Source organism: Lytechinus pictus, chromosome 15, assembly GCF_037042905.1.
Source record: "Lytechinus pictus isolate F3 Inbred chromosome 15, Lp3.0, whole genome shotgun sequence".
NCBI lineage: Eukaryota > Metazoa > Echinodermata > Echinoidea > Temnopleuroida > Toxopneustidae > Lytechinus > Lytechinus pictus.
This window is the reverse complement of record NC_087259.1, coordinates 8963195-8979194: the sequence shown is the minus strand read 5'-3', so window position 1 is coordinate 8979194 and position 16000 is coordinate 8963195. Positions and strand designations below refer to the sequence as shown.

Here is a 16000-nt window from a genome sequence, read left to right as displayed (position 1 = left end):
TTTCAGAATACCAATTTGGGGTATGTTAGGGGGGTGTTAAATCAGAGAGATAACACGATATTTAACACGAAAGTTAACATGATTTTCAGAATACCGCCCCTTGAGATTCCTTGCAAAATTCTCATGATTTTGGCCACAGGACCTTGAAGTCCATGTTTACTATCATGGTGCTGTCATATCACATTATCTGTAGTTCAACACTTTCATTTTCATGGAGTTGTGAGTCCCCATGGAAAATATAGCCGTTGGTTTGTGTGTCACCATTGCTTTGTGAGATAGCAAAACCATAGTAATAAATACACCAAGTCATGAGTATGCTGGCTGGTGATTCAGTAACAAAGAAATCATCAAAATGTATATACACGATAAAACAAAGGATGTTTTTACAAAATTGGTACCTTGAGGAGCATTATGCCTTGCATTTTGGAATGTGTACTTTGTATTTCATGGATTACATGAATTTTGGTATCTTATACATATTCTGATATACTTGCATTGATAGGGAGGATGCACTCTGTCTCGAGCGCTACGGGAATGGATTCTGCGATGAGGAATGTAATAACATTGGTTGTCTGTACGATGGGCTAGATTGCGAAGAGAACCCAGAGTTTGCCCACGGTGTTCTTATAGTCGATGTTATGATCCCCTATGCGGAGATGCTCACCCTCAACCGCTCCCAAATGTTCCTGCAAGACATGAGCGTTGAGCTGAATACCGTCGTCCTCTTCGCCCCGACGACTGACAACAAGAACAAGATTGAGCCCTGGGAGAATGACCCGAGGGCCGTCCGAGCACCCGTCAGGAGAGATGTTCTGGCCGTGAGCAGGGAAGGCAAGCTGACTGTCAAGAAGAGGCAGGCCGAGTTGAATCCAGATGATGGGTGAGTACATTGTGTTGTGGTCTTGTTATGATGTTTTTTTATTCTACCAAAGTGGTGTCATTCATTTGTTATTCCAGAGTTCTTTGGCAATTATCTGCTCCAGTATATCAAAACAAAATTGCAGTAATGATGTGATCAATGAAAGTAATACTTTGGTAATAACGTGTTGAATTTGCTTTAAAATTCTAACTTGTATCAACAGAGATGCCAGTCTTAAAGCTTTTGCCTGATTTCAGTCCATGAAAACTTCCCGTTTAAGGATTTGTCAGGTTTTATATTGTACAGCATTTTGGGGACTTTCATACATTCTGGTTTCTTGTCAGGATGCAACCGACTTGCATCCCTATATTAAGCAGTTTATACATCCAGATTTCAATTCTTGTTTATCTCTCATTTCCTTCATGATAGCACGAAGTGCTTCCTGTTGCTTGATAACTACAAGTGCCATCAGGATCGGCCCGGCAACTGCTTTGAAACTGCAGCAGATGCAGCTGCATACCTGGCAGCATTGGTCGCCAGCCAGCTCCTCCCTAGAAGTCTACCCATTACTGGAGTTGGAAGTGAAAGTAAGATTCTTTTTGCCTCGGTTTATTTAGCTTATGGCCAATTAAACACAACTATACCAGCACCCCTTACCCCTGCCTTCCCCCCTCCCCCCAAAAAAGGTGGAGACATCAGTATTTTGTATTGAGTTTTTCACTTTGCCATGAACATCATTAAAGGTATCATCTTTCATGACATTGATTGATACCAAGACCTTTCATATATCTTTCTCTGAGAGCAATGCTCCTGTCCAGTTGCATAGCCCAATTAATCGCCTTATTTGGAAGCTCGTGTGAATGTTCAAGATTTTATAGAGGTTTTCAATCTAAAAAGAAAGTCTCGAGCATTGATACTGCTTTTGAAAGTTCCTTGACAATTTCTCGGTAGCAATGACTGCAATGAAATCTGTATATCAAGCCAATCTTAAACATGACCAAACTTACAATCCTCACTCATTCTCCTGAAGATGACAAGAACACACTTGTCAAAACGTCGAGATTGGGTGGTCCTTTTCAGGACCAACACTTGCCCAAGAAAGATACATGGTGTACTGTGAAACCTACTACACTATTCTTCTTTGCCCTGGAAACCTTCAAAAGTTACCTCACATGCTTCTTAACCATAACCCATCGCAGTTTTAACCCATGTCTGAGAGAAAGGAAGACACATGAGTACCTGTTGCAGGAGTATTGTGTCACAGTAGTTGTGTCACCCTTTATAAAAAGGTATTTTATTGACTGTCTGTGGCCATGGTGTTCGAACGCATCTTTGTATATTTTAATCCGTAATTTCATTCTCTTATTTTCTTACAGCTACTCCCGCTCAGACGGTCAGCCCGAGTGTTCTCATAGCCGTTGCCATTATCGGAGCCTTTGTGATTGCCGCTGCGTGCGTGATCGCGAGGAAGCGGTTCCGAACAAACGGCACATGGTTTCCCAGCAACTTTGTCCGCACTTCCTCAACCAAGTCCGAAAATCCCAAGGTCACCCGGTAAGAATGAGTTCCGGTATTTTGGATGAGAGTCAGTGAATACATTACATTGCATGTCCCCTTGGATTACAAATATGAGCAAACCCCAAAGGGCTATACAACATTGACATAATATTGAATTTGGATTGAATCCACAGCTGTTACTCATTTTTGTAATCCAAGGGGATCTTTTTTCAGTTAGCTAGTTGTTTCTTATCTGTTGTATAACCATGAATGGATATGACTTCATAGAAATCATAAATGAATCGAGCAAATGATATCTACAACATATCCATCCTTGATAGACAAATGCAAACAATATATCTTTCAAGCGTCCTAAGGTGATGAAAATAACTAATATATGAATAGATAATATCCTTCTGAGATTACGAGACCAGTGCAACCATTCATATGAAGCCCAAAGCAGAAAGGAATTGTTTCAGGAATGTCCAACATGTAAGGGGAAACTCAGATGTATAAACCTTATAGCCTGTATTCTGAAGTTGGGTTTAACTTAGACCATGGTCTAATTTTGTGCTGAAATGATGGGAAGCCAAAAATGTCAAAAATCTGTTTACATTGCATGTTTCTTGTGTTTACTGTGATCTTCCCTAATTCTTAAATGGTGAAGACACTTATTGATTTTTCCCAGACAGTTAAGAATGGCTTAAGAATCCAATTGGCTGATATAATGAACTTCTATTGTCAGATGTTTATGTTGCAATTGGCTATCCATAGTTAAACCACAGCTTTAAACCGGAGTTTAAATGAAACCTGACTTGAGAATATGGGCCTATGAAATATTCCATGTCTTTGCGATTTATTTTTCATTGCTGTGTAACATTTCCTTCTCTCGTTATGAACCTCATCAGGGAGTGTCCGATCGGCAACGAGTCGCCTCCATCTACCATCTGCTCTTCTATTGATCCTGGTGAAGATGCCATGAATGCGTTAGAATGCAGAGCTGCCAAGAGACAAAGAGTGAGTACCCACTATGGCCTAGCGTCCTTTGGCAAGGCGTCAATCCACAATTTGCCACTCTCCACCCAGCTGTTAAATGGGTACCCGGTAGGATGCGAAAGACTATGTAGTATGCCTAGCAATTGAGTCTTGGAACTCTTGTTGGAATGCTCCCCAGGGAGTGGAGAAGGTGCATACATTGTATGCGGACATGCAAGGATCCGATGACCGGGGTAATAATATATCTGTAAAGCGCTTAGAGACGTCATTCCGATGTGTTAAGCGCTATATAAATGCGGAATATTATTATTATTTAGGGGGTTTACATCCACTTGGTCCACAGGCTTTTGGTCTACAGGCGGCAACCCATTTTGTCTAATGCCCAGATGTCTTAATTTCCACTTAGTCTAAATACCTTGTTCACGCTTTGTCAAATAAAATGTTGGTAAATGATTAACAAGTTCACCCAATCATAAAGACAACGTGATATTAGACCTAATGGGTAACAGACAAAATGGATATAGCCTAAATCCGAAAAAGATGAAATGATAAGTAGGCAAGTCGACCATCTGAGATGAGACTTAAGGGAAAGTAGACCAAGTGGAAATTTGCCCCTTTAGAGATCTTCCTGCAACAGCCTTTGGTTATAAGAATTATTGACTTTCAGCTTGAGGGTTCTTAGATGGCAAGGTTTTTGGGCCATCTAAAAAGTTTCTAGAAGTTAGTTAAAAAGACAATTAGAACTGCCATAAAAGACTGCTGTAAATAGCTGCTAAGGATCTGATTTACAGATCTCAAGGTTTATGTGGACATGAAGCAATGAGCCTTTATTTTGTGCAACAATTGGTTACTGATTCTAATCAATTTTATTACAGCTGTTGAAAAAATATTAAGTGTGATTTAATGTATTTGCTTGTTTTCTCTCAAATGTAGATCTCTAGGCTTAGTCCCGTAGACTATGGTCAGGGCCATACCACCTTAGATACGGACACTCCTTGGATGACAATGACAAGTAATGGGCCGCTCCATCCCTCCATGGCTCTGACACCTCCTCGGGACCAGGAACCCCCGTTCATCACCAACAAGGGCCCCGACGGTCTGACCCCCCTCATGCTGGCCGTTATGCGTTCGATATCGAGCACCACCGACCAGGAAGAGGAAAATTACGCCCACTTCATTGAGGACCTCCTCACTAGAGGAGCGGACATCAATCACCGGACGGAGACAAGAGGCGAGACTGCCCTTCACCTGGCAGCGCGGTACAACCTCCCGGTTGCTGCCAGGAAGCTCCTGGAGTATTCGGTGAACACCAACGCTGAAGACAAAATGGGAGAGACACCGCTGCACGCTGCTGTCAGAGCTGATGCCATTGAGGTTTTCAGGGTAAGTAGACAATATTTAAGAATTTTTTCCATGATAAGTGATTTAGACTGTTCCATATTTTGTAATGACTTCCATATTTGAAAAGTTTAGTGTAAAATCTTTATCAAGGTCCACAAGTAGTATATATTTATTAAATCCATGAATTTTAAACTCAACACATTTTGTTTCCCACAAACAGCTGCTGATCCAGAACAGATCTACTCAGATCGACGCCAAGACCAAGGCTGGCTACACCCCGATGATCATCGCTGTCCGGCTAATGGTCGAAAACATGGTGGAAGAACTTGAACTGGCCGGCGCCGACACTGCAGCGACAGATAACGATGGTCGGTCTGCACTGATGTGGGCTGCAGCTCTCAATCACCTACCTGCCTTAGAGTTCCTCCTCAAGAAGGGTTCCAACAAGGATCTGCAAGACAATCAGGTACGGTATCAAAATTTTGCCCGTTTCTCCAAACTTTTTCAGAACAGATGCTGTCACATCGCTCCTAGTTGGTCAATGTTTGTACCACTCCTTGATTGTGAAAGCCAACAACTAACAATTTTTGCTAATAATGGGATGTTATGTTTAATTGTGTTAAAATGAACATGAATATAGTGGACAGCAAATGCGAGGTCAATACTCTTTATGTTTACATGTGTACAGTTGTTCATACAACCAGGCAATTCCACATGTTATCAGAGGAATTTTTGCCACGTTTTTCATTATAATTAAGAAAAAATGTAAATATTGCATATAATAAATACAAAAGAAATGTGATAGGTGATTTTATTAGACATTAGACCTCTGTTGTGTATACGACTGTTTTATGGAAATTGGTTAACTTCAAATTGCAATTGCTTTAACATGTACCTCCCAATTTTTAAGCATTGTGTTGTTTGATGTCTATCTATTTATTCGGATCCACTTGTTAGGTGAACATGGCCTTGGAATATGAATTTAGTCAGATGATGTAACTGAATCTTTGTATATCACCATGGACTTGGAAGGTGACATATCTGTTTATTTTCTTTTTTCTTTCATTTCAGGAACAAACGCCCCTGTTTCTTGCTGCCAAAGAGGGCCATATGGGGGCCGTGAAAATGCTCCTGGATCACGGAGCAAACCGGGAGATTACAGATCATCTGGATATGTCTCCGAGAGAGATCGCCAATAGAATGAGCCTTCAGGATGTTGTCCGACTCCTGGACACCTACAGTATGATGAGTCCTGCTCTCACACCAAACAGCCACGTCACCAGTCCCATGGACATGCATAACGGAGAGTTGGGCTATTCCAACGGAGCCAAACCAAAGAAGAAACGGGGCACGAATAAAAACGGTGATGTGCGGGAGCGCGGGAAGGAGAAAAGAAAGGGGAAGAAGCGGCCAAGTTCGGACGAGTCTTTGCCGCCGCTGGTACCGTCGCCTCCAGAATCGGTAGAATCGCCTCAAGGTTATAATAGAACTCCACCTCCCGGAGCTATTTATTCATTGCCTGTGACGACGCAGAACGTGATGATGCCGCAGGATCATTATCAGATGAAGGAAGTTGCGAGGCATGGGCAAGGACCACACGTTGTAGACATGCATCCAAACACGATCATGAATGGTAGATTGTATGTCCCTGGGAACAACCCCAGCCCAGCCAAGGGGTCGATGGGAGGAGAGAATATGGACATTCCAGGAGCTTCTGATTTGGTCTCACATACCATCTGGTCTCCAGACCATGCACTAATGCAAAACCAGAGATCGATGCACGACCCAAATGTTATGGTTCCGGGGACTACGTCACAGGCCATGGCCATGATCAGGCAAGCTCCAAGCACACAGGCCATGCAACAGACCTTGAGTCCAGAGGCCCGCGACTCTAGCCCAAAACCTTGCACCATGGTACCTAGTCCCGCAATCTCCAACCAATACATGGCTTCCAGCCCTAATCTCCCCTCTACAACCAGTCAAGCAACTCATTATGCCAGGGCCAACAACCCCTTGTACGCCGGCAGCCCCCACCGGGGCAAAGTACCTCAGCAAATGCACAGCATGTATCAAAGCCAAAATAGGATGAACCCTCGTGCATGTATCAGTGAACTGCCGAATGGTCACCCCAACTCACCTGAAAACTGTATGCAAGAGTACATGATAAGAGAGCCTGAACTCTTAAACCCCGCCAAACAGAGCATGTACGTGGGGAACAGCAAGATGCCAAATGGCCAGCACAGAGACATCATATCAGAGAAGACCTCCTTCTCAAATCCTCACAATAACAATGGGAGCACAGTGGACCCTTCCTGTACATACACCATGGTAACTCACATGCCTGATCACTCCTTCCCAACACCTTCGCCGGAATCACCCAGCAAGTGGTCCAATCCATCTCCGACCTCTGCATCGGATTGGTCGGGGTCGGAGGCCATCTCAAGCCCGCCAGTGCCCCCAAACCAGCAGCAGGTCAGCGGTCAAGAGCTGCTGAACGGGCATGGGCATACCGGTAGGTTACTGACTGGACATGATATGCCACTCGGTATCTCTTTGCAAGGAAGCTGCACTGAGGTCGCGTATATCTGAACAATACCTGTTTCTTACTAGATGATAGAGACTCTACTTGAAGAGAGGTATAAAGAGATTTTAAAAACTGTGAAACATAAAAGCAACAATCCAACATTGTCATTATCAGCAAGAAGTCAGCCACAGAAGTGATCATCAAACTATTTGTATTGACATTGAAGTCCAGTACTTTGATATATGCTTCCGTAGTGCTTGGTGTAAGCTTGAATCAAAATGGATTTTCTGTCATATTCGCTTTGAATCCTCTCCTGAAAAGCACATTCCAATATTTAGTTGACCAAATACTTGTGGATACCAACAGAACATTCCCAACATTCTTTGGACCAAAATTTTTTTTTGTACTCAGAGGAATCCTATCAACACATGATACTGGATCATTCCAAAGCAAAGTAAAATGTGGCATTAGTCTCTGACTACAAGCCTTTCAGGCCCTCTTTTCAGATCGAACACTGTTTGGAATTCATTTTTTCCCCCTTTTCTTTCATTAAATGAGAGTCACAACTATGCATTTCCACCCGATCAAAACAACTTCCAAGGCCCCTTAACCCAAGGCTTGGCGCTTGATCACGAGACTTTTATGAGATTTTTAAGCTTGATTGCATTGATCTATATGTGTAATTATGTGCAGAGAAATCAGTTGTGCGATCAATCTCTTAGCATTGTGTTACCAACCCTCAATAGTGATTGATTAAAGGGTCTTTAGTCAAAATGTTTTTTTTCTTCGCAAAATAAGTATTAAATCCTACAAGTACTGAATGGATACCTGCCATTTCATTAAAAAAAATGTTCTTATTTATGCACACAACTGTTATTATTGCTCTTTATGAAATTACCATATGTTATTGTACTATTTACAATGAGGCTTTGTACTTGGATTATAACGTACTTGTAAATGTTGACAAAGTACTTAAAAACGTGTCCTTGCACGCTGTACCTATCTTGTTCTATGCGTAACTACCAAAATATCATTTTGTTTATTTGTACATGTATAAACGTTATGTAAGTTAATGTATATTATCGAACTGCCACAAACATACTATGTCAATGCTTTTATAGGTGAAAATGAGTATTTTGTTATTATATAGAAAAAAAAATATTTTTAAAGTACCATGTATTGTAAATTAGGGCAATTATGTACATTGAATGGATTTTATGAATTAATTTGTACTTGAAACAGAAATTCTGTTTCAAATGTTTTACAGAATTGTAAAGGGCATGGTGTCGGAAAATCATGTTAATAAAGTGAGCCAAGAAATGGATGACATGAAAATAGGAAAATGATAAAGAGTAAGAAAACGATCAAAATCATGTTGTGTATTTGATCATTTTCTTTGAGAGAATACCCTTAAAGTTGCTGCATTTCTCAATAAGTAATGTAATATCATTCATCAGTTAATGTCAGTATTTTAAAAAATGATAATGTTTATAGACCCGGGGCCCTTTCCACAAAACTTGTCGTTAAGAATTTACAATGATAGTTTATAGCTACTGAAAATCACGTTAATAAAGTGAGTCGAGAAATGTGAACGACAAGAAAATAAGTGAGATTATAAAAGCTACTGAAATCATTCAGTTTGATTGGCTGATACTAAAGTTATTTTAGAAATTGGGCATTCGTTATGACAACAATGCTTTATGAAGTGGCACCCAGAATAAGATGAGTGTTCATTTAGTATTGATTCTAATGTTGAAACTTGGATGTGATGTATATTGGATCGTGCCTTGTTCCCAGATAAAACAGGCACCTTTAAAGCTGCAAGAAAAAGCAATACCTTTAGAAGCACCTACAAACCAGCAACAGGCTTTTATACTCTTGTTAAAAGACAATCTTAATAATGTAATGTATCTCAAAAAGCTTTTTAACTCTACTCTTTTAAAACAAAATAATTTTAAAACATTGTAATATATCTCATGGGGATTGGGATGATTATAACCAATGTGAGCAAGTTCTGATATATGAGCTGTATACATATATGTTAACTGTTAAGTGATGTGGGTAAAAGTTTACTTAAAAGAAATTATCAATTTTTAATTGGTACTTTTGAACTGTTGCATTTTATACCCAAACGTGTAACATTTCATGCCCTTTTTTAAGTGCCTATATACATGTATATGTAAATAACTGCAATTTGTACTTAAATGCTTTTTTTTTAAATGACAACTCTTATTATCATAAGTAAGTTTTATGAATGCTTCTTATGGGGTTATTGAGTACTGTATGCATCAGTCATTTAAAGGTGGTCAGAAGTATTTTGTTATCTGTGTAAAGTTTACTGCAACCTTGTTTTGTATTCAAACGAACTCCCTATTAGAAAGTATGATTTTTCTTTTTTTTTATAAGCGGTAAAACTTACGCGGCTTTTTCACACTATGACCGTGGAGTGGTGGTTTTTGTATATTTGTATATGTAAATTATGTTATATTATATATAGTATCTCATATGTTTTGTATCGCTGTTGTAACTTTGGAAATTTCAGTACACAATGTAGTTGTTCAGAAAGTACTTGTTGTAAATGGTAATGTACATGTAGATGATGAAAAGGTGGAACTTATTTATGCAGAAATGGGCGTCTTTTGAAGGCATTTAATATTCTTCACAAATTAAAAGTAGCACAGGGTAGATCAATATGCATTTTCATTCATATATTCTTAAATCTACCAAAATATCTATGGTAATTCCTTTTGTATCTCTGTAATTTTTCCCCATGAATAAAAACTTTATTTCATAACATGTTTAAACAAGAGAATCCAGTAAATATGATTTAAAATTGAAATTATCAATCGATAAAGTTGATACCTTTGAAAGAAGTGGTCATTGAAAATGTACATTTATATCCCGAAAATTGTTCTTTATACACAAACATACTTGAAAAGACGTTATATTCTGTCAATGTTAGATAATTTTTTTTTTTTAATCATAAAATTTGAAAAGATGGAGAAATCAAGATGAAATCTTATCCAACATACTTGTCTATGTCATGATAGCAGGTTAATTCCCTCATGCTTGTAACATTTTGGAAATATTTGAAGATGCCGAAGGACAATTCCAATTTGTAGAAGTGGCTTCCGGTCAGTCTCCAAGAATCACACTCTAAAATTCACTACATGTAAAGGGCTCTTGCCTTATTTACAAACACATTTAAATTGTACTGGAAAGAAGTAGGGAAAATGCACATACTTATGTTGTGTAATGCACATGACACTAACACATTTTCCCTATAACTGTTCAATACAATTTTGTGAAATTTACTGTGTATGTAACTTATGGTACATGTGTCTGATTAATTCAGCAAGGATTTTTTTTATACTGTAGATTTAAAGTGTGATCATTGGAACAGTATGGAGTGTTGTGTCCGTTATGTGGACTTGCCCATAATTTCAAACGTGCCTTCACTGCCAATATATATATGTAATACCTGTCATTTTGTGTTCATGTTTTTGTGTTGCATTAGAAATGCACCCCGGAACGTGTATTGATGTTGAATTCTGCTCCCGACGTTCTGTTAATGCTATATCCTTCCACTCGTTTATTCATATTTGAAATTTAGTGTTCATTTCAGTATTTTAGATACAATTCAAATGCATTTTGGTAGAGTACATCCGATTTTGTAACTTTCTAGGAATCCCTTCCAACATCGTTGAATATATTATTGTTAGAACACAAGTGCATCTCACCTGGCATGTTATTATTATAATCTCACAAAATTCACCACATTTGACGGCTGTGTATGAGCAGAATCATGTTTTTGCACTTTCATTGAGCTCTAACTTACATGGAATGTTTTATGTCTTCATCACATTTAAAAAAAATATGTACTTGGTTCTTATTGAGAAATATTTGGTGGACATTTGCCAAATTTTTAAAACATAACATCTCATTTTTAATACATGCAGTCATCCATTTTTATATCAAACGAAATAGCATACATGTTGAGGAGCTGTTAATTTGCTATGTTTTATTGACATGTTAGTCGGAATGACATTTTCCTGATTGTATTGTTCCAAACTTTTTTAATTGCCAAAAGAGAAGTGTTGACAATGATCCTTTTTAGTTAGGATCTTATTCCTTGAATCCTGAAGAAGTTGAGTTTTGATCTTTAGACACCTTGTTCGAGATATTAAATCTATATAACTTTCTTTTTTATGCTACTTTAGAATTGTAATTAATGACCAGATTTTGTGTTAACGGTTTATTTCACCTCGTTTCAGAACACGTTGGATTTTGACTGCTGTGTCTTGTGGAGCGTTGTGGAGCGTTGTGGCCCAGTGGATTAGTCTCCGGACTTTGAAACAGAGGGTTGTGGGTTCGAATCCCAGCCATGGCGTGATTTCCTTCGGCAAGAAATTTATCCACATTGTGCTGCACTCAACCCAGGTGAGGTGAATGGGTACCTGGCAGGAATTTATTCCTTGAAATGCGTGTGCGCTGTAATCTTAGTAATTACGGCTGCCAAGCTACAGCTGGGGTAATAATATCCAAGTCCTTTGGAAGCGCATAGAGACATTATTCATAATCGTGATATGCGCTATACAAGAACTGTTTATTATTATTGAAATCTTTCAAATCTGATATGTTATGAAATAATATGATTCTAATTGACACAAGCTCAGATCTCCAGGCCATAAATGGTTTGAAAATATGTAATTGTACTTTTTCTTGAAATCCATAATTGTTTGTTTTCTGCTCACTTCTGTGTTTAATCTCCTTTTTTCACCGTATTTGAGGGGTGCATGTTGTATCCAGTCTTCTGAGACGAAAGATTGTTGTTCACTCTGATTGCCATACACCATGTTAGATGGTGAAATGTTCTTGTTCAAATATGATTATGATTATCTTAAGCCACTCATTTTGTTATTACAATCATCTATCTTATTTACCTATATTTTGTGAAGGGTTGTCAATAAAGTATCTGGATATTCAGATGATTTTAGAAGAAAGCTAAAGAACGGTGCACTCGAAGTGGTAAAACTTTGTACAGGTTTTGATTATACTTTTGAGGAATCAAGAGGATTAATGTTGGACTAAGCTCTGGGGAGGGAGCAGAGGAGAGGGTTTGAGAGTGATGGTGCATGTAGGAGAGATTGAATACAAGAAAATGATTTTAGATTGTGTGAATGAGAGAAAGGATTAAGCAAATAGAGAAAGCTAGGAAGAAAATAAAAAAATAAAATAAAACAAAAAGAAACAAATGAAGAAAATAAGAGAGATTGAAAAAAGAGGGGGAGGGAAGGAATGAACAAACGGAAGAAAAAAAAAAGAATATAAAAAATGGTGAGAGTAACAACAAAAACCCATTTCCCGATAACCAGTCCTACCCCATCCGCCTTAGTGTTAAATGCCATCGTCTACATCTGTAACACCCATTAGTCCCTGATGCATGTTATAGATGGAAAGTTCCAAAGTCTTTTAAAAAAAGGTGATTTTTTTTCACTCGGCCGCTATGCTCCCTCGCATGATAGTAGAAATACTTTTCATAGGAGGGATGGGGGAGGGGGAATAGCTGCTTGGTCAGTATAAGACTACCCACAATAGGCCATTTTCATAGTAGGCCTATTGAATAAACGTTGAAAATTTATCAAGCCCCCAGAAGCCCCCCCCCAAAAAAAAAAAAGTCTAGAACCGCGCCTGCAACTTTGCTAGAAAAGGTAAGACCTATCTAGCTCTGCCGACATCTGATAAGATTACATACCTTGGCCATATTAAGTAGATGCTAATTACGATTATGGATGCTAATTACGATTATAGAGCGTTGTGGCCCAGTGGATTAGTCTCCGGACTTTGAAACAAAGGGTCGTGGGTTCAAATCCCAGCCATGGCGTAGTTTCCTTCAGCAAGAAATTAATCCACATTGTGCTGCACTCAACCCAGGTGAGGTGAATGGGTACCTGGCAGGAATTTATTCCTTGAAATACCGAGCGCGTAAAAGCTGCTTGAGCAACAGCCAGGGTAATAATACCAAAGTCCTTTGCAAGCTTTATACAAGAACTGGTTATTATTTTTATTATCAACAGCGCTTGCAATTACCTATTTTGTGATTAGCACCGACTTGATGCCTTTGCCAGCCGCGCATGCGTAATATAAGAGAACGACCAGAAGCTCATGCACCTTCCACCAAACTCTCAGATAATCCTGAGTATATTGTACCATTATGGACATGATGCGTGTAATGAGTGCACCTGTCAACAGTTCAACGGATCTCGATTGGAGCTCATCAAAATTGTAGAGGCTCTGATGGATTGGATATCGATAGTTACGATGGTATTGTTTTCTTTTCTTGGATACGATTTTGAATTCTGCCACATTTACCGGTAGTTTGGTTGTTTGAATTATATTGTCTTCTTTCAGAAGGATGCTGATGTTAATGAAATTAATGAAATGAATCTATCCGAAAGTGGACAATTTAATGTTAAGTTTTCAATCGACATCGATTTAATCACTTACGTAATCGTTATCATCTATTTAAAATATAATTCATTTAGGCCTACACCCCCCCCCCCCTCCCCCTTCAGATAGGCCTACTTAACTTTCAGTTCCCTTCCGTCAGTTTATTCTAAATAGACTAAACTGGACTGAAGGTATTTTTTTATTTCATATAACATAATAGGATAATGAACAATTATGTATTCTACTGAATGAAATACACAACTCGAAGCATTGGAGCCGCGCACGAAAGGCGTCGGAATATCACAATATGGTACTTGTTATTAATTATGGAAACTCAACGATGTTGTTTCTGGCAAGCTCCTGACAAGCTTTCCAGTTTTCAAAGACAAATTAGTAAGCCTGCACTTTAAATATTCATTGTAATGTCGACCGTTTACTGCTTTTCTTTATAGGGTGCATCTATTTTCTTAACCCATATCGACATGTCAAAAGCAGAAGCTGCATTGTTCCTACTATGGTGGCTGTTTGGCGGTGAGTGGTGAGAATTTGCATGACGGTGGAAAGCAAAAACCAATTGCAACTCACTGGACCACTAGTTGAACCAGAAAAAAAAATCATCTGGTAACTTGGAAATCTGGGACATTCTCTTTACTGGCCTAACTGGTCATGATGGTCCACTTAAAATTAAACTGGTCCTGTTGAAAATTAAACTGGGATTTGAAACTTGGTACAACTGGTATTTCAAATATTTCTGGTCTTAGCTGGTATTTTTTTTTACTGATCTGACTTGTTTTCCGGGGAGCCTTTCATGACAGGACTTGTCGGACGATTTATCCAACAAGTCCCATTTTATCCGACAGTTACCATAGTAACCGTGTTTCTAAGCCAACCAAAATCAAGGAAATTTGTCAGATCTGACGACCTGTCGGACACAAATGTTAATGGAACACTCCCCAGGTCTTACTTTTTCTTAGCTGGCATTTCCTATTTATCTGACTGGTCTTCTTGTCAGCTACTTTCGGGTTCGAAGCATTTGAATGTAATGACTTCTTTATTTCAATTGGTTAATAATTATGATACCTAATTAATGCCCTAGACGTTCAACATGATTTCTGCTTCAAGCTAAACAATTAAGATTACAAACAGTTAAGATTTCAGTAGATCAACAGGTGGTAGTAGCTCGATCTTAACCCCTACAAATTGTAAACCGGTCTTCCTCTATGATCTTAATTAATAAGGTACGATTGCGATGGGATCATGTCCCTCTATTCAACACAATGCTTGTCCCAATGGTATCTCTCAAGAAACTGGGGAAATGGTGCAATTGGTTCCAAAGTATTTACCACGTGACCATCCTGAATATGACGTCAGAACTCCTAAAGAAGTGAGAGATAAAGTCAATCTGTACTGCGCACAGCCAGGTATTAAACAACTTTTCATTTTTGTCAATATTTCGTCTGACATAGACCCGATTTGACTTTTCGCCGGACTTTTCGATCTTCCGATTTTTTATTTATTTTTTATTACGCAGACTGTGACTCATTTACGTGTCGTAATGGAGGCACTTGCTGGGAAGAGCTGTGTGGCGGCCTGCAAAGCAGAACAATGCAAAAACTGTACATATACGTTGGATTTTACCTTCAAATCTTTGCGGGAAACGCCCTTTCGTCCCAGCTAATGATAAGCTACATGTATTGTAGAGGACATTTTGCACGCGGGCAATTCCAAGTAAAAAATGATGTTTTCCATATTCTTATATTGGCTCCAAATCTAGAACAATTTTTTTTTAATCAAACCTCATATGGAAGTTCATAAAATGCAAAAGGGGATCATAATTAGCCTAGAAAATGCTGTCTTGCGTATCTCCTTATAAGAAATCTGAACCATACAAAAACTGTATATGGGACTATATATATATATATATATCATTTGTTTCGCATTTCTGATTTAAAAGAAAACTGTTGTTTGTTTTGTAAACATTTCCTGTTGGATAGTCTGAAGGTCATCATTTAACATCGTACTAAAAGAAAATATCCAAATTAAGTTGTCGGCGGTTAAAAATGTCAAATTTGTGGTTCTGGACAAAGTGTAATACGACTGGTCATCAGTGGCGTACCTGGGATTTTTCACAGGGGGGGGCAAAACCGTCCGCCAAAAAAATTTGACAAGCAAAAAAAAAAAAAAAAAAAAAAAAAGGTCTTTAATCACAAATGAAGGATTTTGTACCAGAAAAAAATTTGACAAGCAAAAAAAAAAAAAAAAAGGTCTTCAAGCTCGTCAGGAGGGCAATAAAGGTCTTCAAGCTCGTCAGGGGGGGCAGGTATATGACTTTT

The 16000-nt window shown here is 38.7% G+C and overlaps 1 protein-coding gene across 1 annotated transcript in view; it reads left to right on the top strand.

The window, feature by feature from the left end:
- The window catches only part of LOC129277230 (neurogenic locus notch homolog protein 1-like), a 29252-nt gene extending 17023 nt beyond the window's left edge, over positions 1 to 12229 (top strand). The window contains exons 22-28 of the mRNA XM_064110659.1: positions 503 to 880; positions 1289 to 1446; positions 2236 to 2413; positions 3265 to 3373; positions 4286 to 4735; positions 4914 to 5159; positions 5765 to 12229. Coding sequence (XP_063966729.1) covers positions 503 to 880; positions 1289 to 1446; positions 2236 to 2413; positions 3265 to 3373; positions 4286 to 4735; positions 4914 to 5159; positions 5765 to 7282 — 3037 coding nt within the window. The 3' untranslated portion in view covers positions 7283 to 12229. The remainder of the gene's footprint in view (positions 1 to 502; positions 881 to 1288; positions 1447 to 2235; positions 2414 to 3264; positions 3374 to 4285; positions 4736 to 4913; positions 5160 to 5764) is intronic.
- The last annotated feature ends 3771 nt before the right edge of the window (positions 12230 to 16000 follow it).